Genomic DNA, 20,149 nt, shown 5'->3' with positions numbered 1-20,149 from the left:
TTCCAACTTGTCAAGACGAGAACATTCGATGAGCTTTTGCAAATGTCATCAATATTTCCACGTTTATGCTTAAGTCGTTGATTCCTGAAATAAAAATGTTTGTTTTTGGCGATTGCGTAAGAGTTGTACAGACTTTTCTTGACGTATCGTGTAAAAACCTTTTTTTTTTTCACATTCACCTTTAGTTTTCCTTCATAACCTAGTCGTTAAACGAGAGATTAAAGTAATACAATCGGCCAACTACTTTAGACTGCCAAAGTTATTTTTGAAAAACAAAAACAAAAAAAACAACCCAAAAAAAACGGTCATTGTGATGTCATTGTGCCTATTTTTGGACAGCCTTTTGGGCATTTAGTCCATATCCTCAACAAGCATGCTACTAGTGCTGGACAAGTGCCTAAAAACATGATCAGTGTGGTGCAGTTGTTCTACTAGTGCACTTAATTGGCTTACTAGTGAGGACAAAGAGTGTACCTAATATGGATATCAAGTATTTTGAACAAATACTTAAATATCTTGAAGCTGAAGGTTGTGGGCCAAAAGTGGTACAAGGTGGAAAAAACATTAGTAATAAAGACTCGGTTTGTCTGATTGTGCACTTTGCCAGTGAGGACAAAGAATGAACTAGTACATACTAGGACTTTAAGTCGGGTATCCTTGAAATCAAATAAATGCTCAAACTCAAGCGGACTAAAAGTTGCAGTAGTAGTGGGGAAAAAAAAACTTCTAGTAAGCCACAATTGTTCTACGAGTGTGTCTAGTAAGGCTAAAACTAGTACATGGACCTTAGACATGGGCCAAATGCGGCACTAGTAAGGAATCAGCGCGTGTAGCATGGATGTAGCAGGACAGATGAGGATGTTCCCTTACCCTCTCTTAGCCGCCCCCCGACCCTCCTCATCCCCCAAAAGACACACAGACACCCCCCGTCAGGCGTTCCTGAAAGTCAACAATAAAGTTGGTTTCCAGTAAGACGGATACCTTTGCTAGTGCTACTCATCGCCATGGAGACCCCAAGAAGCCGCAGACCGCTGGTGGCCACCCATGCGGGAGACGAGGGACTGGGGAGCGGGGGGGGGGGCTCTCTGTGAGTGTAAATGTGGCACGTAAGACAAGCGCAATATTTTAGGCCTTTTCATTGACTCTTTTGTGGGCGCTGACGTCAGACGCGTCCTCTTTTGTGTCGGCCATTCACGGCCGCTTAACCTCGGCCCGGCTCTCCGCCGGCTCCTCGGGGTCCCGGTGACCCGATCCCTTAATCTGCTGCCGGGAGGGACGCGCTGAATTGAACGCTGCTCTTTTGTAGTTAGCTTGTTGACTTGCAAAACGCACGGCGAGGTCACGAAACGTCGCTCGGACGACGTGTCAGTCAGCCGCTCGGACTTGGACGTGATCCGACTACTTTTTTCAGACTTTCGCTTGTGTAGCGCAGATAGCACAAATAGGACGCGTATCACACGTAGCATATTTGGCACATCCTTGTATCAAGTGAGCACCATTCGCCGCATAGAGAATGTACACACAGAGTACGACATACTGCATCATATGGTAGGGCCTATTGGCTGTAGTACATAAAAGTATTTCGAGCGCGGACACATTCTACATATTGTATACGTTGCATAGTATATCATTTCTATACTTTGTATCGTGTACATAATGGATACAGTATGTAGCGGCGGGGGTGCGCGTTTGTGAGGAAAAACGTCAACAACATGGCCGATTTCGTGACCTCTGTGACCTTGTCTGCCGGCAGCCTGAGTGAGTCATAGGTCAAAGGTTGTGCCTCACTGGCGCATGGAGGACAGTGAGCTCACACAAACATATACACACATCATCGTTTCTTTTATTTTTGATTTTGAATCGGTTTGATTTTTCTTGTTCCCTTTGGAACTCCGGGAATTCTTCCAGAAAATTCTGAAAGCTTTGGAAGCTTCTGCTCACGGGTGGGCGGGACTTGACCAGAAACGTCCATCCGTCCCACACCCCCACCGACCGCTCATGTCCTGCTTCTCACATTCCTCACTGTTAATAAGTGTGTGCATGTGTGTGTGTGTGTGCGTGCGTGTGTGTGTACGTGGCTACGTGTATTTGTGTATATGTGTTTTTATATGAATGTGTGTTGGTGAGTGTGGCCATTTACTGCATGTCTGTGTGTGTATTTGTGTGTGCAATATGGTAATATCGATGATGGTGATGTCAACTTGTTTCCGCCATCTTGTGTCCACCATCTCATGTCAGCCATCTTCAACTCACCATCCTATGTGTCCATCTTATATGTGTGTGTACGTGCACGTGTGTTTGGGTGTGTGTCATCTGGTTTTGGCCTTGTTGTGTTGTCCATTTTGTGTGGGCTATTGTTGGTTTGTAAACTCACACACACACACCTAGAGCGCAGTGCTGCGCGTGTGTGTGTGTGTGTGTTGTTATCAGGCGGTGTCAGGGCACCTTGGCTGGCAGCTGTCTGATTTGTGATGTCACATGCCGTCCATTCTTTTTTTTTTTTTTTTATCACGCTAGAAGCATTGGAGCGAGCGAGCGGACGGCGAGCAGGAAGCAGACGAGGACGTTTCCTCGAGGCGACCTGCCGACTTTTTAATACGTGATGAAATAACTTCAGCGTGCTGATGTAATGATTGCCCTGTCAAGGGGCGGGGCTTTGCTTATTACTCCTATTAGCATGTTAGCAGCATGTCCAGAAAGCCCTCTTCCTTACATTCGGCAGCTCAACACACACGCACACGCACGCAGTGAATACCCACACACGCGCACACGTACACGCACGCACTGTGAGCTAGCCAAACTTTGTGGTCACCTCAACACTCGTCACATATTTCATGACAAATATGACATCATCACCTCCACAACAAACTGTGCGCGTGCGCGCGCGCCTGTGTTTGTGTGTGCGTGACTGCGCTGCGTCTGCTTGCAGGCCTCAGTTTGCAAACTTTCACAGCGGCCGCGTCATAAATCTGAGGCCCCGCCCCCCCCCCCCCGGGTGACAGCCCTACCAGCTGTTGCCGCGGCAACAGGCCTTCCTGGGACAACATGTCTTGTTGTTGCCGTCTGCGTGTTGCGCTCGGTAATCTGATTACTCATCGCGCTCCTCATCTATTATGACTGCGCCGGCACGCTCGTCCCTCATTGGTCGTCCGCCGCGCTCACGTGACGCCGCCATCAACATTAGGAGTGCGATTGGCGGCCATTTTGTTGTGGCGAGGGCTAGTGTTTCGGCGGTGAGCTCGTCTTACGCGACTCGGGTTACCACGGACGCGGCGGGGCGGGGGCTGCGTTGGCAAGTTGACTTTATGCCGCGACACGGATATTTCAGAGTGCTGTTGGAATGTGGAGTGAGTAGAGGCTAATTAGCGCCTATGGAGTGGACCAAGATAGTTCCTAAAAAAAAAGTCCACCTTTGCTAGTATTTAGGGAGTATTTTATCATTTCAGCTCTATTACAGGGGTGGTTCCCATCCTTTTTTTCACTCGGGACCGGGTCACGGTAGTCCAAATTTCTTGCGGACCGCTAACCATTTGTCAATGACGGGATTTGGAGTGTGATGTCAATTAGAGATATATGCTCCGTTCCAATAAAAAAATCCCAAACATTCAATCCATATATATATATATATATATATATAATATAAAAAAAATCCTATTCAGCAATACAAAAAGTTCTCAGTGAATCGTTTCAGCCCAAAAGTCAACGATTTTGCTGAACTAAAATCCCAACATACCGATTAAGAAGTAGGGAATGACGGGAGTTCGTAATCACTCACTTATTCCCGACTCGACGACGGGTTTAGGAACGATTTAGATCCGATGTTGCATAAGTATACAAATCCTTATGCAAGTGTCCAGTGAAATCCCCATCTCGTGATTATGGAGCAGGGAACGATGCCCGAGGTGGCGTGTTGGGTGTCCGTCACATGTCACATGACACCGCAACCTGGATGAGGAAGCACGATGACCCGGCTGGGGGGTCTGCGCCGTCCGTGGGGTCTCAGCTGCTGATATATGGACGCTTGTAACACACAAAAGACATGCAAGACAAAGACCCCCCCCCCCGAGGCCCACCATCAGCACCACAAGCACTACGAGCTGCAGTGTGTGTGAAGTGTGTTCATGTGTATGCGTGCGTTTGTGTGAATGTGTGTGCGTGCGTGCGTGTGTGTGTGGTCGAGGCAACTCTTTGCAGTAAAAGACATTTTTTATTGTTTGGAAAAAAAATAGCATAAAAAAAGAGAAGAGCCAATCAATCTTGAGGTGTGATGTCATAGTGATGTGACGGGAACGAACACGAACGAAAGTCATGGATGTGACTTCTTCTGTCCTTTCTGCTCATGTTCCTCACGCGTGTGCTCACAGGTCACGCGGCGTTTCTCCGACCAAACGTCATCACTTTGACCGACCGCGTCTTTCAAAGTCCACAAAGTTGACAAAGGCATCGTTTGGCAAATGCTAGCAAATGACAACGTGATATTTGTCCATTGCGACGGGAAGTCGAGCCTGAGGAGGCGGAGCCAAAGCAGGAAGTTGTATGTGGTATGATTCCAATGTGATTTTTGTTGCCTTTGAAGTTTTATCTCGGCCTCGGAGTTTTGAGGTTCAGAGTCGGAATCTGAGTGCTGGGACTTAAGGCTTTTTCCTGTTAGCGTGTTAGCATGTTAGCTTCATTGACGATCAAGAACTTGTCTATCGGCGGGAATGTGCGTTTGATGTACCCTGCGATTGGCTGGCAACCAGTCCGCCTTTAGTCCCAAGTCAGCTGGGATAACACCCTGAAATGGATGGATGGATGGATGGATTGTTGGATGCTGGATGTTTGTATGATAGCTTGTTGGATAGAATGGTTTTTGGATGGATGGATGGACGGACAGATGGATGGATGGTTAGATGGATGGATTGTTGGATGCTGGATTTTTGTATGGTACCTTGTTGGATAGAATGGTTGTGTTGGATGGATGGACGGATGGATGGATTGTTAGAAGAATGGATTTTGTATGATTGCTTGCTGGGCAGAATGATTGAATATATGCATGAATGGATTGTTGTATAGATGGATTGTTAGATGGATGGGTGAAGGATGAAAGATGGACGAAAGCATGGAACGGTGGATTTGGGTTCCATCTCATTTGCCGACGATACGCGATGCAGAAAAAATGGAAATGGGGATGTCATCTGTCAATCATGTGATGTAAACAGGAAGTTCCGTGAGTATCAAAAGTTTGGGGCGCAGGGTGACCTCAGAGCAGGGAGTCCGCGGGGGGTTCGGCAAGGTCAAACAGTTGCTCCAAGTTGACGCCGGAGCCACACAGAAAGTCGCTGCGCTCCACTTCTGACTCCACCTCTTCCTCCGGCCAGGGGCTCTCCAGGAAGGCCGAGCCCAGGAAGGACTTTTGGGACTCGGCCAGCGCGTCCACGTCGCCGGCGGGGGCGCCGGCCCGCACGCTCGGCTCGTCCTCCTGGATGATGGGGCCCAGGGCGTCGCCGGCGTCTAGGCTGAGCTCGCCGCTGAGCGCCGAGTCCAGCAGGGCGTCCCAGTCGAAGTCGCCCTTGAGGGGTCCGCTCTCCTTCTGCTCGTCCGCCGGGATCAGCGGGGAGCCGGGGCGGCGGGGCGTCTTGCCTCCGCCGCCCCTGCGGCCCGACTTCCTCTTGGCACCACCTCGGGGCGTGGGCCAGGATCCCAGCATGGTGCCCTGGGCCAGGCGGGCGTCCCAGCTCTGCTCCGTGGCTTCCTCGAACTCCCGCAGGAGCCGCTGGGAGCGGGCGTCTGCGCGCAGGGTGCCGGCGGGCGGCGGCGCGACCAGCCCCAGCCGGCTCTGCAGCGCCGGGTTGATCCTGACGGGTGGCATGCGGCGCTTCTTGTAGGCGCCGCTCAGGAGGCGCTCGGCGTACTGCGGGTCAATCTTCCAGAAGCCGCCCTTGCCCGGTTCATCCTTCTGACGAGGAACTTTGATGAAGCACTTGTTGAGCGACAGGTTGTGGCGGATCGAGTTCTGCAACGACACACGGCCGACGCTTAGCTTAGCTTAGCTTAGCTTAGCTTATCTTAGTTTAGCAGCTACAAACAAGGCAACAAACAGACTCAATGAAGCACCTCAACTCACTCCAACATAGTTCCTTGGCACCAAGATGCCACAAGGTGGCACCATAACAAGATTATGCACGATGTAACTTTGGCAAAAACAGTGAATAGGCTTCAAAAATGTGTTTTTAAAAAACAGATATAGTACTTTGGGGGAGTTTTGGACTTAAAACTTAAAAATCCCTAAATAGTGAACGAGAAAGTCTTCCATGAATGGATTCAGCTCTAGAGTCAACTATAGCCCACTACAATATATAAAAAAAAGTCTTTATAGTGCTTGGGGAGTCGTGAGTGAGCCGCCACACTCTCTCAACTGCCAAATCACTACAAAGAGATTCGGAATGGGCGTTTTCGGAACTATCGGTCCACTTTGCAAAATCGTAACATTTCGAGCACTAGCCAAACTGAGCTCGGTGCAATAAATCCTTAAGTGCAATAAAGCAGGAAGTATGAACGACGCGCCATTAGTATTCATGCTGCTAACACCCCCCCCCTCCATGGCTCCCCCTCCTCCCTCCCCAGCCTAAATGGAGCTGCTGACCTTTGTTAAATATTATCTGCCCCATGGTGGCGCTACAAAAACACGCTAACGGCTTCATCAATCATTTATGTGGCAAATTAAACGTTTGGTTGAAAAGAGGCAAACCCCACAAAATCACTCCTACACACTTGTACTCACTCAAGCTGGAGACTAGAGATGTGTGTGTGTGTGTGTTTAGGTGTGTGTACAGTCACTGTGTTTGTGTGTTTGTGTGTGGAAGTGTATTTGTCCGCTTCTGTATCTGTGTGTGTGTGTTGCTGTCCTTTTGCGTACCTGCCAGGTGGGCTCGGCGTGCCTGAAGTAGCAGAAGTTGTCGGTGATCCACTTGTAAATGCCGGCGAGCGTCATTTTGCTGTGCTTGCTATGCTTCATGGCCATGCAGATGAGGTGCGCGTACGAGTAGGGCGGCTTGACGCCGGCGTCCGTCTTGTAGTCCACCTCGTCCGGGCAGTGGCCGCGCGCCACGATGGCGGGCAGCGGCAGCAGCCGGCTGTAGGCGGCCGCCGTGGGTTTGCCGGGCGTCAGCGGCGGGCCCGCCGAGGCCGGGTCGCCCGCCAGCGGGGAGGCGGGCGCCTCCCAGCCCAGCGGGTGGCGGCGGTGGTGGGGTGGGGGGCCGCAGGGGGGCACGCCGCCCCCCGCGATGGAGAAGTCCTGCAGCCACTGCAGGCTGGTCAGGCTGTCGTCCAAAGTGGCGGCGCTGCTCCAGGACGAGCCCGGCGCTGACGCGCCCGGCGCTGACGCGCCCGCCGCCTCCGCCTGGGCGGCCGCTGCCACCAGAACCTCCTCCAGACCCTCGCACTCCTCGGGACCCCCCTGGTAGCACGACTCCATGCTCATCAGCGCCATGACGATCGCCTCCTCGTCTTCACCTTTGCCGTCCTCGACTTGACTGCAAATGCACCAAGTGCTCAAGTGAGTGATTGAGTAGATGGATGAGTTAATGCAATGACGTGAGTGAGTGAGTGAGTGAGTGAGTGAGTGAGTGAGTGAGTCATTGAGCTAACACAGAAAAGTGAATGTGTGAATGAGTGAGTAAGTAAATGAATGAGTTAATAAATGAGTCAACACTGAAGTGGTGGAGTGAGTGAGTGAGTGAGCTAACAGAAAGTGATTTTGTGAAAGAGTGAGTAAATAAATGAGTGAGTTAATAAATGAGTCAACACAGTGGAGTGAGTGAGCAAACATGTAAAGGTGAATGAGTGAGTAAATAAATGAGTCAACAGTGAGTGAGTGAATAAGTGAGCTAACAGAAAAGTGAATGTGTGAATGAGTGAGTGAGACAAATTAATGAGTTAATAAGTCAACAGTGAAGTGAGTGAGTGAGTGAGCTAACAATGTGATTTTGTGAAAGAGTGAGTGAGTAAATGAATGAGTGAGTTAATAAATGAGTCTACACAGTGGAGTGAGTGAGTGAGTGAGTGAGTGAGTGAGTGAGTGAGTGAGTGAGTGAGTGAGTGAGTGAGTGATCGTTTAAACGGAGTGAATTAAGACGGTGAGGGAATGAGTTAAGTCGCCAAACACATTTGGGTGAGAAAATGAGAGCGGGAGCGCATGAGGTCACGTGTCAGTTGGGCACACTGCAGTGAGAGAGAGTGAGAACATGAGAATGAACGCAGTGAAGTGAGAGAGGGAGGAAGTGTGAGAGCGGGTGAATGAGAGCGTGAGGACTCATTTGAACACAGTCAGTTTCTCTTCACACCTGCGCGCGTGCGCGCCTCGCTCGCAAAGTGTCAAGCGCAACGTTTTGATGAAAATCGCACAAACGGAGCTTGTGAAGACATTTCAGTTATGTTCACACCTTAAAGTGATTAAAGGAGTCGGAAATACATGACAAAAAATGGCACTTTCCCACGTCGAGTCCACGCAACAATAAAACGGCATCAAATGTTGAAACGAAATCAAAAGAGTACAATTGTGAGCTTACCTGCAGTCAAGCGTCTCTCTTCCGTGTGAATTGCGCGCGCGCCTCCTGCCTGCGTGTGCCTGCGTGTACGTGCGTGTACGTGCGTGCGCGCGCGAGGGCCACCAAAGAGCCACGCAAGGAAACGAAGACGACGCGCAGCCCGCAGCGCCACTTTAATACCTGAACACGTAACCCGAGCAACGGCGGCCGCGCCCCCTTGTAAACAATCTGTCGCGCGCCCATTGGCCCGCCCGTTGCCTTGGAGACACAGCAACGCGGCAGGCTAACGGCACGCTTCCACACTACTTCAAAACTGCCGAATTCTCCATCCGTCCGCTCGTCCATCTCTCTGTGGCCCTTTTACAACTTTCGAGTTTCTTTGTGGGGGGGCCAAGTCAGTCAATCAGTCACTAGTTGAAGCTTTTTGTGTGTCTCCCCAACGTACATACCTGCACACGTCGTAACCTTCAACCCGCACACAAAGTAGTCCACTTGACAGTTGTACTTGACTAACATATTCCAAAAAGTAGATGAAAGTCTTGTTTGGAAACGTGTATTCAGTATTTTGGCGGTCAAATGAAATCATCAAATGACTTTGATGATAGTTTGACATGACGCACTTTCTTGCATGTGACGTCACTCTCTTTGCTGCACTATATTCACAAACAAAAACAAATCAAACACTTCTGTGCTCTAACACGTACATTTTTTAAATTGTACGTCAATATGTAGATGTAATGATCACTACTGAACAAAAGAGGGCAGTAAAGCACCATTTTGGTTGATTTCTCGTTGTAGCGTTTACTTTTAAAAGTCAGCAACTTGTTTATTTGTGCGGACGCGTGGAACTGTCAATGAGGAGTAAAAATGTTTAACCCAAGTACGTTCGAAGGTAGGCTAAATGCTAAAACCGTAACCATTTTCCCCACAATGCCGCGAGGTATTAGCTTGCGCGTGCGCCCCAAAAAACTTCTTTTCTCGTATGCATTTACATTCAATCATTTCATTATTTATTAATATGTCTGCAGTGCATGATTTCCGCTGGGCATTTTCGCCTTAACGCCACAGGGCAAGCGCGTGCGCATTGCGCAAGTCAATACCACGTGGCAAAATGAGGGTCGAAAAGAGGGGGTGAGGGGGCTACGCAAGTCCAACTGGTATGACGGATGGTGCACGCACTGGCGGAGCCAGAGGGGAGGCCGGGGAAGCGCTGGACCCCCCTGGAATCTGATTGGACCCCCCAGGTGCCACCCCGGACGATTGGCATATCGCGGCACCGACTGCTAAGGCTCTCCTGTACAGTAGTTGGCGCTATGTACCACAAGGCGTTGCAATCCACGTTTATTAGGAGAAGAAGAATCGCCGCTGAAACAGGAAGATTTGAATCTGATTTGAGTCGGTAATAGTTGCTGGACAGAGATGAACGAAGTAACGACAAAAAAGGAGACGAAGGATACACTTCATGGACAGTGAAATCCTCGTCATAAAGTAAGTTTTACGCTAGTGTCCCAAAGAGTCACTGTTTAAAATAACTTTTGTATTTTTTGTTGTTGTTGCTACAAGCAGAAAGCAAACGTGAACGTTATATCTCATGGCGTCTAGCTTCCAATAGCCGCTCAATATTAACGTCTACATTGAATTCATTTGGGTTGCTATTTATACAAATGTTCCTCCAATGATTCTAGAGGTATGAAACTGGAGAATTTCATGCTCTCTTGCCTTAAATGAAACGTGACGTGAACACGGTAGTTAGTTCAACCATCTTAAAAGTCTGAATATTAAACATTCGTCTACGGTGGTTTATTTGCCCTGACTTTTTTAGCCTTGAAGTAGGGATGTAATAATATTGTGTGATTATAAGGTATAACGTTAACAAGACTGTCTTATTTTTTCATAGGGTCAGTTGAGAAGTCAGGAAAAGATGAGGCAGGCAGAATTCAGGCCACAGAGCATCGAAGCAGTCACAATGCTCACTTCAGTCGTCATTTGAAGTTACAGGTTTCCTACGCTAGTATGGAAAGTATGGAACTTAATTTTCTACGTACCTCGCCCGCGGCCAGCGCCCCATCTGGCGGACCCTGTGGCCACGGTCACCCCTCTGTCCGTGCACACGGGCTGGATGAAGTCGGACGGCGGCGGCCGGGACGCTGGCGTAATCATTTGTCGTTCCCGCACCCCGCTGGACAACGCAAAGAACACAGCCCCGCTTTTCCTGCTGGGGCTCGGCAGCACGCAGCGGCAGTAACGACTTTTGGATTTGACTCTCGAGAAAAGGCAGCGGGACAGCAAGCGTTGTTTCAAGTCAACTTTTATTCCCGCACAGATTCCCATGAGGAATCAACCCAGCGTAGTGGGAGGGGCTTATTTACTTGACGTCATTGTGGTGAGGTCACGAGCCAGGAAATTGGTCAGCGCCAAACTCACTGAAACGACAACAACAACAACAATACAAACACGTGCGTGTGCACGTGTGTCAGGGATGCGGCGGCGCTTGTACCGGTCCGTCAGCGCCCGCCGCTATCTGGCCGCTGCAGGGCCTCCCCCCGCCGAGGCGCCGCTGTGGGGCGGAGGTCACCGCCCGCCTCCCGCCGCAGCTGCGGGACACCGGAGGGTACCTGCGTTGCCACAGCCCGCGTCATCGAGTGGTTGCCATGGACAACTTCAAACTTGCAAATGTCAACTTCCAACTTGAGTTTGGAACTCGTCGTGGAAAAGAATGACACACGTTTCCTCAAAAGTCGTTTCCCGCGTGCCATCTTTGGCGTCGTGTGTCATGCACGACTTCCACCTTGCCCCAAGTCAGGCGTGAGTTCTTTCCCCGACAAATTTGCGGCGCTCACCTGAAGCGTGTCAAGTCCGTCAAAGGCCTGCTCCCGCCGCTAGGCCACGCCCCCAACACACTTTTACTGCGCACACACAACAAAGATGATTGACAGCAGGTGTGCACGTCTGGGTGGCCGCGCGTACTGTGCATGTATATTAGAGCTGTGGGTCCATTCAAATGTGTGTGTGTGTGTGTGTGTGTGTGTTCCCAGAAGGACTCACGCTGCGTTAAGATGTCGAATGACATGACGGTCACATGACAGACAATGATGTGTTTCCAGCAGCTGCCTGCACACACACACACACACACGCACGTGAACAACAACAGGAAGTGATGCTATAAACACAGAATCATTCAATCATTCCCGACTGCTCCGTGATCACTACATGCTTATTCAGTGGTTATTTCGGGAGTTCCAAATCAACCAAACTAACTCACGACCATACTTTACATGCCGGACCTAGATGGTTCCGAAGAATCCGTTTTTAACATCCTTTATTCCTCTATTACACCATTAGTATTGTTACTACATGGTTATAAACATCTAGAGACACGTTTGGTGTCACACTGCACTGTGATCACACTGTTATAAACGTGCTCCACTTTAAAAAGTGTATTACGGTAATTACACACGTCAGTGTTATTACATGATTATAAACATGCAAGACAGCATTTCACACCATCATTAACATGCTACATGCGTCTGTTAAACCATATTGTTGGGACACATGTAATTGGAAACTATTACACGCGCCAACAGTTTGAAGGGCGAGTCAATCATTCACTCATTCTTGACTCCCGAATCACCACAAACAGGTTTCTTCGATAGCGGGCAAGGCGTCAACTGACTTCCTGATCCCAGCGGCGGCGGTGTCCTCCGCATCATGCTCGGAATCTTCTGGACTGCGCAGCCGCTCACGGCTCCTCTGGACGTTCTTCCGCTGAGCTTCGTCGAGCTGCTTCTTCTGCAACATGCGCGGGCGCGCACGCACGCCTCCGTCAGGCATCATCGGCATACGGGAGGTAGGCGCGGCGATCCAACGCAAGAATCTTACAACTTCGACGTGAAGCGAGCGTTTGTCGACCTTGTTCTCCTGCAGCTCTTCGGAGGTTCTCAGCAGTTGCTACGAAAACCACATTACGCGTCATGCTTATTATACACTTTTTTTTAAGTTTGACAGATGCTACAACAGTGTCATAACCTTCTAGTGGCTTTATAACAGCATAATAATGATGTCTTGATTATAATGGTGTAATAAGAGGCATGTCACTGGTGTCAAAAGTGCCTCGTGTGTTTATAACCATTTTATAACATTGCGGTGGTTTTCCAATTGTATAATCGCTAGTATGTTAATTACTGTGTAATAAGAGCAATGCTGTCATAGAGACATGTAGCATGTTAATAACGGTGTCAGTGTCTTGCATGTTTGTAACTGTGTAATGAAATTGCAGTGTGTTTATAAAGCATTTTCAGCATGTTCGTATAGTTTGAGTAGTGTTATAATAGTGTAATAACAGTGCGCATTGTGTTTTAATGCAGCCGGTGCATGTGCGTGTGTTTGTTTACCTGGATGTGGATGTGTTTGTGTTTGTTGTCGTCATGGAGACGGCTGACGGCCTCTTGGAGTTTGTCACACTCATTTTGAAGTTTCAAGATGGAAACCTGCCCGCCAGTGAGCTGCACACACACACACACACGCGCACACACAATATGGCAAACCTCAAATGCACGCCCACGCACACACATGGCCAGACAAATACACACGCCCGCAATCAATGACATCACAATGTGTGTGGTGGTCGGGTGCGTTTGTCTCGTTGACCTGGGCGCTTTCTTCCCGCTGCCGCCGCACGCCTTCGGCCATCTTGCGCTCCAGCAGGAGACTCAACTTGGCGCCGAGGTCGTCCGGGCTGCGAACTTTCCGGTCGGAGGGTTCAGAGGTCAAAGACGACATCATGCGGTCCAAGGCCCCTCGAAGGTCGTCAAGCTGCAGGTCAGAGGTTGCGAGAGGCCAGGATGACTTGACGGACATCATAACACCATAAATGAATTTATAGCCGACAAGTTTTTTTTTTTTAGCCGTGCGACGACGTAGCGCCGCTGACCTGCCGACATTGTTGGCTGAGCCGCTCGATGGCGTCCTCGTGGAACCTGACGCGCTCGTCCAGACGTCTACACGCCTCGCGCCGATCTGGACGCGGAAGCACCAAAACGTGAGCGAAGATCCGCGCGAGCTCGCGAGGAAAGCCCGGCGAGCGGGGACCCCACCCGTGTCGTCGATGAGTCGCCGCAGGACGTCCAACTGCTCGCCGTCCGCCTTCGCCGCCTCCAGCGCGTCCACGCGAGCGCGCAGGAGCGCGCCGGCGTCCTTCAGCTCGGCCTGCCGAGAGGACGCGAGACCCTGCCGACGGCGCCGACCAACGCGTCACCGCACGGCTCGCTCGTTTGCCGCCAAAGCCAGCAAGCAAAGTACCGGGTGCGGACGGACCTGCTGGTGCACGTGAAGCTCCTCGGCGCGCTGCTTCATGGCCGACATCTGCTCCTGGACGTCCCGCGCCAGCCGCAGGGCCTGACACACACACACACGATTACAAAGTTGGGCATTTTGGGCGGTCTGGGTGTGTTTGTGTAACATTGCTGCGTAAAGTGCACACGCACACAACCTGTTCCAGTGCGTCTTCGCAGGCCCCGACGCGTTCCAGGAGTCCCGTGTGGCGAGCCCGCTCGGCGGCGCTGACGTCCCGGATGCCCAAGCGGCTCAGCAGCGCCAGCAGCAGCCGTCGCAGGCAAACCAAGTCGAGCGCGCCCGCGCGGGGTCCCCCGAAGCTCAAGTCCAGCAGGTCAGAGAAAGTCACGTCGTCGTCGTCCCGCCGCATCGTTCAACGCCGACAACGCCGCCGCTTGTGTGTTGCTCGCGCGTTGCCGGGAGGTGGCGTTCGCGTCCGACGTCGCTAGGCAACGCTCGAAAGGACGTCGGTACGGCTGCTTAAACCAAGCCTAGCTTCGACTTGCACATATTTTCTTCATTTTCATTTCACATGACGTTCAAATCCACGTATTCTATTTGACTTTTGCCCGTTATATTTGCCGGAGTTCTCAGGTAGTCCGGCAAATGTCCCCATTTCAAAAACGTGTTAGCATCATTGAAGACGCTAACTCTTCCTTAGCTCTGAACGCGAGTGAGAATCTTCGATTAGATTCGCAGTTTGGCAATTACAAATTAACCGCTCCTCTATTCACGTCCACATATTTACGATGTTGCCGTGAATTGAGGGAACTTCAGTTAGACAAAGGCAGTGCTTTGTTGCCATCTTGTGGCATCTATTAGCAATTGTAATTCTCGTTCCGGGTGTGAGCTTAGTGGGGGGAGGGATGACTGCATTTCAGTGGCTAGGTCATGAAATGTTGCCGTGATCAGCCAATCAGATCCCTTTTGGCATTTGTCGAAATGCAAACACACCAAAGTGTCAAAGTGCTCTTCTAAACTTTATTACAGCTTTTGAAATGTGCGGTCAACAGTTAGTTTGTCTCCATTTTCCCTTCTTGGTGTTCACTTGAACATTCCGGTAAAAAAAATAAAATCAACTTCAACCAGCAACCGGCGGCATTTCCCATCATGCCTCGGCGTGTCTTTCAAGTCAACGTGCAGATTTGGTGGCGGTGAAAAGCGGATCCTCGTCATCATCAGATGACGTCGACCGCGGCCGCCTGCGCCCGCCACTCGGCGACAAAGAAGCTGAGCGAGCCGGCGAATCCCAGCACGACCATGATGAGGAGCTGCCAGTGTAGCAGAAGGAAGTTGCTATAGAAGAAGGCCACCGCCGCCAGGATGGACTGAGGAGCAAACACAACAGCCAGGTGACACGAGTGTTGTCAAGGCGATGGCACTATTCTTGTTTGTTAAAGGGGTATAATTGACCCAAACACATTTTTTTCTAGAATATGTTCCCAGCAGGTCCACTAGTTGAAACACGGCATTCAGATTAATATTGCGTTTGCGGGGATATAAGTTAAGCAGCAAAATCCACCCCTTTTTCGCCGTTTCAGGGGGCGGCCATTTTGTCATTTCTGTCGACTGAAAATGACATCACGACTGCTCAGGGCTCAGTTAATGACCAATCATGGCTCAGCTTCAGAAAACAGGTCAGCCGTGATTGGCTGTTACCTGAGCATTTGTGATGTCATTTTCAGTCGACAGAAATGACAAAATGGCCGCCCCCTGAGATGGCTAAAAAGGGGTGGATTAACTCTTATCCCACAAGTTTCAGTCAAAACAATTCTGTATATATATACACATGCATATATAAATAAATAATCACGCACCAAGTTACAACTACGTCCGAGGATTCTAGCTCAAGAAGCCCCGTTTAAAAAAAAAAAAATAAATTAAAAAAAAAAAAAAAAAAAAAATCAATAAATCCAACATTCCCACCTGAATGAACTTGAAGACAGCGAAGGCGGGGGCGCTGTTGTTGCGGAAGGTGAAGCCGATGATGCTGAGCAGCTGCGTGTTGAAGCAACTGTCGCCCAAGCCCAACAGGAAGCTGCACAGCAGCGCCACGCCCACACTGACACACACGCAGTGGCCACTTCATTAGGCCAAACATTTCGAAATAATACATCTCAAGAGCCGCAATTGCGATAGCGTGCTATTTCCCCCCCGATGATCCTAACGTCGTTTGCATGTGGCGCCTTTGGAGTCGGGGCGGGGCTACCTGGGCCGTATGAAGGCGGTGCGCTCGGTTCCCTCCTCGGGCGCTAGGGGGGCGTCGTCGGCGATGTTGATGAAGATGAGGTAGAACGCCACGTAGTGCGCCAGCAGGCCGAGCAGCACCACGGGATTGCGGCCCACGCGGCCGCCGCCGCCCTTGTTGAGCGCGCCGAAAGCGCCCCCGCCCAGGATCTCCCCCAGGCCAATGCAGATGCCCGACAGCCCCATCAAGCTCTTGGCGTCCGCTCCCAAGCCCGTCATGGCGCCGATGCAGGTGCCGTACACGCCGCTGTAGAAGGTCAACTCCACGCCTGCCGGCACACGCGCGCCGTCACGTCATCCGCCCTTATGCGCATGTGTGTGTGTGTGTCACGTGACAGGAAGTCATGAGTCACCTGTGTAGGCGATGGACAGGCTAAGCAGCAACATCTCCTTGGTCACCAACATCTTGCACGCCCGCACTGGGGAGCAGAGTGCAACGTTGTCACACACGCATGCGCGCTTGTATGCAGAAGAAGGACAGATGTACAGTAATCCCTCCTTCAAAACGGCAGGTAAATCCCCAAATATTTTTTTGCAATAATATCTTCTATGCGCATCCACTCGTCAAAACGCGAAAGTATGAGAATTAAGCAGCAAAATCCAGCCATTTTTGTCCATCTCATGGGGCGGCCATTTTGTCACTTGCAGTCAACTGAAAATGACATCACAAATGCTCAGGTAACAGCCAATCACGGCTCATCTGTTTTCTGAAGCTGAGCCGTGATTGGTCGTTACCTGAGCCCTGAGCAGTTGTGATGTCATTTTCAGTCGACCGCAAGTGACAAACTGGCCGTCCCCTGAGATGGACAAAAACGGCTGGATTTTACCGCTTTCAACTCACATTCCACAAACGCAATATCAAAAGCCGTGTTTGGACTAGTGGGGCTGCATAGAACATATTTTTGACTTCCGCTTTAACGCGGGGTCACATTGCTACAAACGTAGCAAAATCTCCCGATGTAACAAATAATCGATTAAAAAAAAAACGTGCCACTGTGTGTGTGTGTGTGTGTTAGCTGGTAAGTGGGCACACGTACCAAAAGCGTCCAGGGCTTGCGAGAAGACGTGCGAGAGAGGCGAGCTGCCAAGAAAACAAGTTGAGAGGAAAAAAAAAGGCAAAAAGCTGAGAAAAGGTCACATACAGCAAACACACAAATTCTCCAAATTGCACATTTTCTTGTTGCGAAGCTCTTGCACCTCTCTCCGAAAATCAAAGCATCTGCAAGCCACCCTTACCGCTAATGATGTAAGATGCGTTTGAAATGATATGAAACTCTTTTAGGGTCAAAGGTCGTGACATATTCAGGCCTTAAACGAGTAAAATAGGCACAAGAAATTTGGCGTCTGGCTTTGCTAATAAAAGCAAAACAGCGCGTCTTCAACGTACACTCCCTACATGCGTCGCCATGGTGACGCGCCACACCGCACAACACGGGATGCCGCTCGAGGGTAGTGCCGCGTCACCATGGCAAGCGCAGAATAACGCAAGCTCTTCATCATCATCATCATCATCCTCCTCCTCCTCAATGCTGACGGATACCCGAATGAGCTCTCGCCCGAGTCGGAGGGCAGCAGCAGGGCCTCCGATTCGTCGCCAGGCGCCGCTTCGGCGTCGGGCTTCCGGATGAGGAAGAAGAGGAAGCAGCCCACCAGGCTGATGACCGTCAGGGAGATAAACACGGTCTGCCGGTCCTTGTCTGCACACACGCGCACACAAACGTGGTCAACGCTTGCACGGCGGCGCGCGACCCGCCACCTCCTACCTGTGATGTGCTCGTGTCCGCGCCAGGCGAAGAAGATGAACAAGTTCCCAAAGAGTAAGCTAAAAAAAACAGACGCACGCAATCATTAGACTCAAACACCCACGCATACAAACTCGCACGCCATAATTGCGACGATTCATCGACAACTATCGATCGGGCGGGCGGGCGAGCGTCACCTGAACTGCAGCAGCGCCCAGAAGACGCCGCTGTTCCGGCCGATGGTGCGCGGGTCCGAGTTGAGCGCCAGCACGTTGCCCTGCGCCGTCCACAGCACGGCGGCGCCGGCGCCCACCAGCACGGACGCGGCGTAGAAGCTCCACGTGTACGGGTAGACCAAGACGGCGATGTAGGCACTGTACAGCAGCCCGCTGAAGAACATGGACAGCTGGGCGCCCGCCACCGCCACCACCGACGGCGCCAGCAGATTGGACGCCGAGAACACGCCGTAGATCACCGCCATGCTGCAGCACGCAGACACACACGCGCACACTTTAGTGGCCCTGCCATGTTGCCGATTTTGAAAAAATGGTGTTTTGTCAAATGGCTGGCTTTATGCAGTTGTTTATTTTTACTTCTCCTATTGAAGATTTAAAAATATATATATTTTTTACAAAAGGTCACGTTCATTGTGGAAAAAGTTTTAAAATTATTTTTATGTAAAAAAAAAAACCTGACATTTGAACAGGGGTGTGTAGACTTTTCATATCCACTGTATACATAAACAGTGGCGCTCTTACCTGGTGTATCCGCTGCCGTGGAAGGTGCTGCTGTTGAAGCTCTTGATGACCGTTTGCTGCAAGACGGGTCAGGTGGCGTGAGCGGTGATGATTGGAGCGACGTGTCCATTGCCATGTGGAGCGACGCCCGACGGGGGCGCACATACCTCAATGTTGCCGCACGTCTGGAAGGCGGTGAAGATGAACATGAAGGCCACGCCCAGGACGATGACGTTGATCAACTTCTTGCCGTCAGGACCCATTTTGGAAGCGTGTGCGATGAAGTCACAACATCTGATGACGACAGAGTCAACAGGATGCTCAGGGTGAAAAGGAGACATACTCCCTGCTCCCCAATTTAAAAGCTTGACTTTTGAGTTTTGTTGATGGTTTTAATGACTATGTGTTTCTGGTTATTTAAAACTGATTCAATGCTGAATGAAACTATCGTTTGTCCCGCGCTACATTTTGAATGAGGCTGGACATCCGCCGAACACTGACGTTGCGCACGAAAGATACGTCACAGGAAATAATCGATTTCGATTGGACGCCTCGTTCGCCAAGCCGCGTTGGAGGTGAGGCTTTCCAGACCCACTTTCTTAGTGGTCGTAGCTTGCCAGGTTACTCAGGAATAACCCCTCCCCCCATTTTTGTTGTATTTACATAATTTTACATCGTGTCGCCTTCCATGGAGGTTGAAAAAGGTAACAGGCTATTTTGACAATGTGCGGGGACGGAATTACATCCATGTTTCCAAATGGAGGAAGTGAAGGTAAAATGTGATCAGAAAAATATTTAAGTAAAGCACAGCTGGCTGAAAGTGCACTGCCACCACTGCAAACTACTTTATAAAAAATGATAGTAAGAATAAGACATAAAAGTGAATGTTGTTGAATTAAATGTATATGAATGCAAATTACATAAGCATATTTGTCCACTTACAGAGCAGGCGGCGGTTCTTAATCGCTTCTTGTTCGCCTCTGGAAGAGGCTAAAACTAGGCTAAACTAAGCTGAGCAGCTAGCTCTTAGCACTTGTCATCCATCTTTTCCACATGGTCCCGGAATCCACCATGACTGAACCTACCGGCTTCTCCAAAATTGTCCTTTCACAGTCCCAAGCAAACAAAAGACGAACCCGACAATATGAAATCATGTGAGCATGAGAGGACGTCAGCTGACCTATGACGTCTGAAGCTCAGCAGTGCTAGCATTAAATGCTAGATATACATATCATGGTAATATCGCATTGAAGGAAGCAGGCATACGCAAGCTCATCCATGTGATATATAGTCTTTGTTTTAACGACCACGGTGAAGCTACGCCCCACGTTTTCGCTTCCGGGTTAAGATGTTTGTTACGATCACACGACTAGAGATATTATGTTTAAAGTCGAATAATTTTGATGTTTTAATTTTTTAAACACACTCAAAATCTTCACGTTTTCATTCCGTCAGTGCTCGGATGTATATGGGGCTATGTTTGATTGTTCGGCGAAGCTGTGGCAGGGTGGGCGGTGCCAGCAGTGGTTGCGCTGCTATCAGCTATATATTGTCCTTTAAAATT

General features: G+C 50.1%; 3 protein-coding genes and 2 long non-coding RNA genes across 8 annotated transcripts; 2 read left to right on the top strand and 3 right to left on the bottom strand.

Annotated features, from left to right (window-relative positions):
* Nucleotides 1-4,198: 4,198 nt before the first annotated feature.
* Nucleotides 4,199-10,711, bottom strand: foxj1a (forkhead box J1a). Of its 3 annotated transcripts, none has more exons than XM_086056854.1 (3): nt 10,574-10,711; nt 6,899-7,514; nt 4,199-5,995 (listed from the first exon to the last, which is right to left on the bottom strand). In XM_086056854.1, the coding sequence occupies exons 1-3, from the start codon at nt 10,594-10,596 to the stop codon at nt 5,243-5,245; spliced, it is 1,392 nt and encodes a 463-aa protein (XP_085912980.1). In that variant the 5' UTR covers nt 10,597-10,711; the 3' UTR covers nt 4,199-5,242. The 3 variants fall into 3 exon arrangements, with proteins under 3 accessions (XP_085912980.1, XP_085912979.1, XP_085912981.1); XM_086056853.1 differs by lacking the exon at nt 10,574-10,711 and adding an exon at nt 8,978-9,249; XM_086056855.1 differs by lacking the exon at nt 10,574-10,711 and adding an exon at nt 8,550-8,667.
* Nucleotides 9,430-12,828, top strand: LOC147134152 (uncharacterized). Of its 2 annotated transcripts, XR_015090262.1 has the most exons (3): nt 9,430-10,016; nt 10,426-12,375; nt 12,453-12,828. It is a non-coding gene; the product is annotated as an uncharacterized LOC147134152 (long non-coding RNA). The 2 variants fall into 2 exon arrangements; XR_015090261.1 differs by having other exon boundaries at nt 10,426-12,828.
* Nucleotides 10,998-14,779, bottom strand: LOC147134151 (uncharacterized). The gene is made up of 10 exons (XM_086056863.1): nt 14,017-14,779; nt 13,842-13,922; nt 13,622-13,754; nt 13,459-13,544; nt 13,176-13,340; nt 12,920-13,030; nt 12,202-12,476; nt 11,574-11,639; nt 11,369-11,434; nt 10,998-11,143 (listed from the first exon to the last, which is right to left on the bottom strand). The coding sequence occupies exons 1-10, from the start codon at nt 14,227-14,229 to the stop codon at nt 11,002-11,004; spliced, it is 1,338 nt and encodes a 445-aa protein (XP_085912989.1). The 5' UTR covers nt 14,230-14,779; the 3' UTR covers nt 10,998-11,001.
* LOC147134150 (uncharacterized) lies at nt 12,920-16,731 on the top strand. Its single transcript, XR_015090263.1, has 5 exons — nt 12,920-13,346; nt 13,433-14,193; nt 14,992-15,211; nt 16,054-16,338; nt 16,445-16,731. It is a non-coding gene; the product is annotated as an uncharacterized LOC147134150 (long non-coding RNA).
* mfsd11 (major facilitator superfamily domain containing 11) lies at nt 14,821-19,858 on the bottom strand. The gene is made up of 11 exons (XM_086056862.1): nt 19,528-19,858; nt 18,753-18,879; nt 18,607-18,662; nt 18,046-18,330; nt 17,870-17,928; nt 17,647-17,803; nt 17,144-17,187; nt 16,460-16,525; nt 16,069-16,375; nt 15,786-15,921; nt 14,821-15,187 (listed from the first exon to the last, which is right to left on the bottom strand). Exons 2-11 carry the CDS (start codon nt 18,846-18,848, stop codon nt 15,038-15,040), a joined length of 1,356 nt encoding a protein of 451 aa, XP_085912988.1. The 5' UTR covers nt 18,849-18,879; nt 19,528-19,858; the 3' UTR covers nt 14,821-15,037.
* Nucleotides 19,859-20,149: the final 291 nt, after the last annotated feature.

Source organism: Filicampus tigris, chromosome 16 (assembly GCF_054856515.1).
Source record: "Filicampus tigris isolate MCC_2025a chromosome 16, RoL_Ftig_1.0, whole genome shotgun sequence".
In the NCBI taxonomy this organism is placed as follows: domain Eukaryota; kingdom Metazoa; phylum Chordata; class Actinopteri; order Syngnathiformes; family Syngnathidae; genus Filicampus; species Filicampus tigris.
Note: the sequence above shows the minus strand (reverse complement) of the source record. Positions and strands in the feature narration are given on the sequence as shown.

Excerpts from the sequence above, each read along its gene's own strand:
- foxj1a (XM_086056853.1), bottom strand. The coding sequence starts at position 9,141 with ATGTCAAACTATCATCAAAGTCATTTGATGATTTCATTTGACCGCCAA. Across the intron at positions 7,515-8,977 it reads GAAGGTTACGACGTGTGCAG|TCAAGTCGAGGACGGCAAAG; the intron begins GTATGTACGTTG and ends GTGCATTTGCAG. Across the intron at positions 5,996-6,898 it reads ACGCCGAGCCCACCTGGCAG|AACTCGATCCGCCACAACCT; the intron begins GTACGCAAAAGG and ends GTGTCGTTGCAG.
- LOC147134151 (XM_086056863.1), bottom strand. The coding sequence starts at position 14,229 with ATGCGGCGGGACGACGACGACGTGACTTTCTCTGACCTGCTGGACTTG. Across the intron at positions 13,031-13,175 it reads AGCGGGAAGAAAGCGCCCAG|CTCACTGGCGGGCAGGTTTC; the intron begins GTCAACGAGACA and ends GTGTGTGTGCAG. Across the intron at positions 11,640-12,201 it reads GCCGCCGCTGGGATCAGGAA|GCAGCTGCTGGAAACACATC; the intron begins GTCAGTTGACGC and ends GTGTGTGTGCAG.
- mfsd11 (XM_086056862.1), bottom strand. The coding sequence starts at position 18,848 with ATGGGTCCTGACGGCAAGAAGTTGATCAACGTCATCGTCCTGGGCGTG. Across the intron at positions 16,526-17,143 it reads GCAAGCCCTGGACGCTTTTG|TGCGGGCGTGCAAGATGTTG; the intron begins GTACGTGTGCCC and ends TCTGCTCCCCAG. Across the intron at positions 15,188-15,785 it reads CTGTCTTCAAGTTCATTCAG|TCCATCCTGGCGGCGGTGGC; the intron begins GTGGGAATGTTG and ends TTTGCTCCTCAG.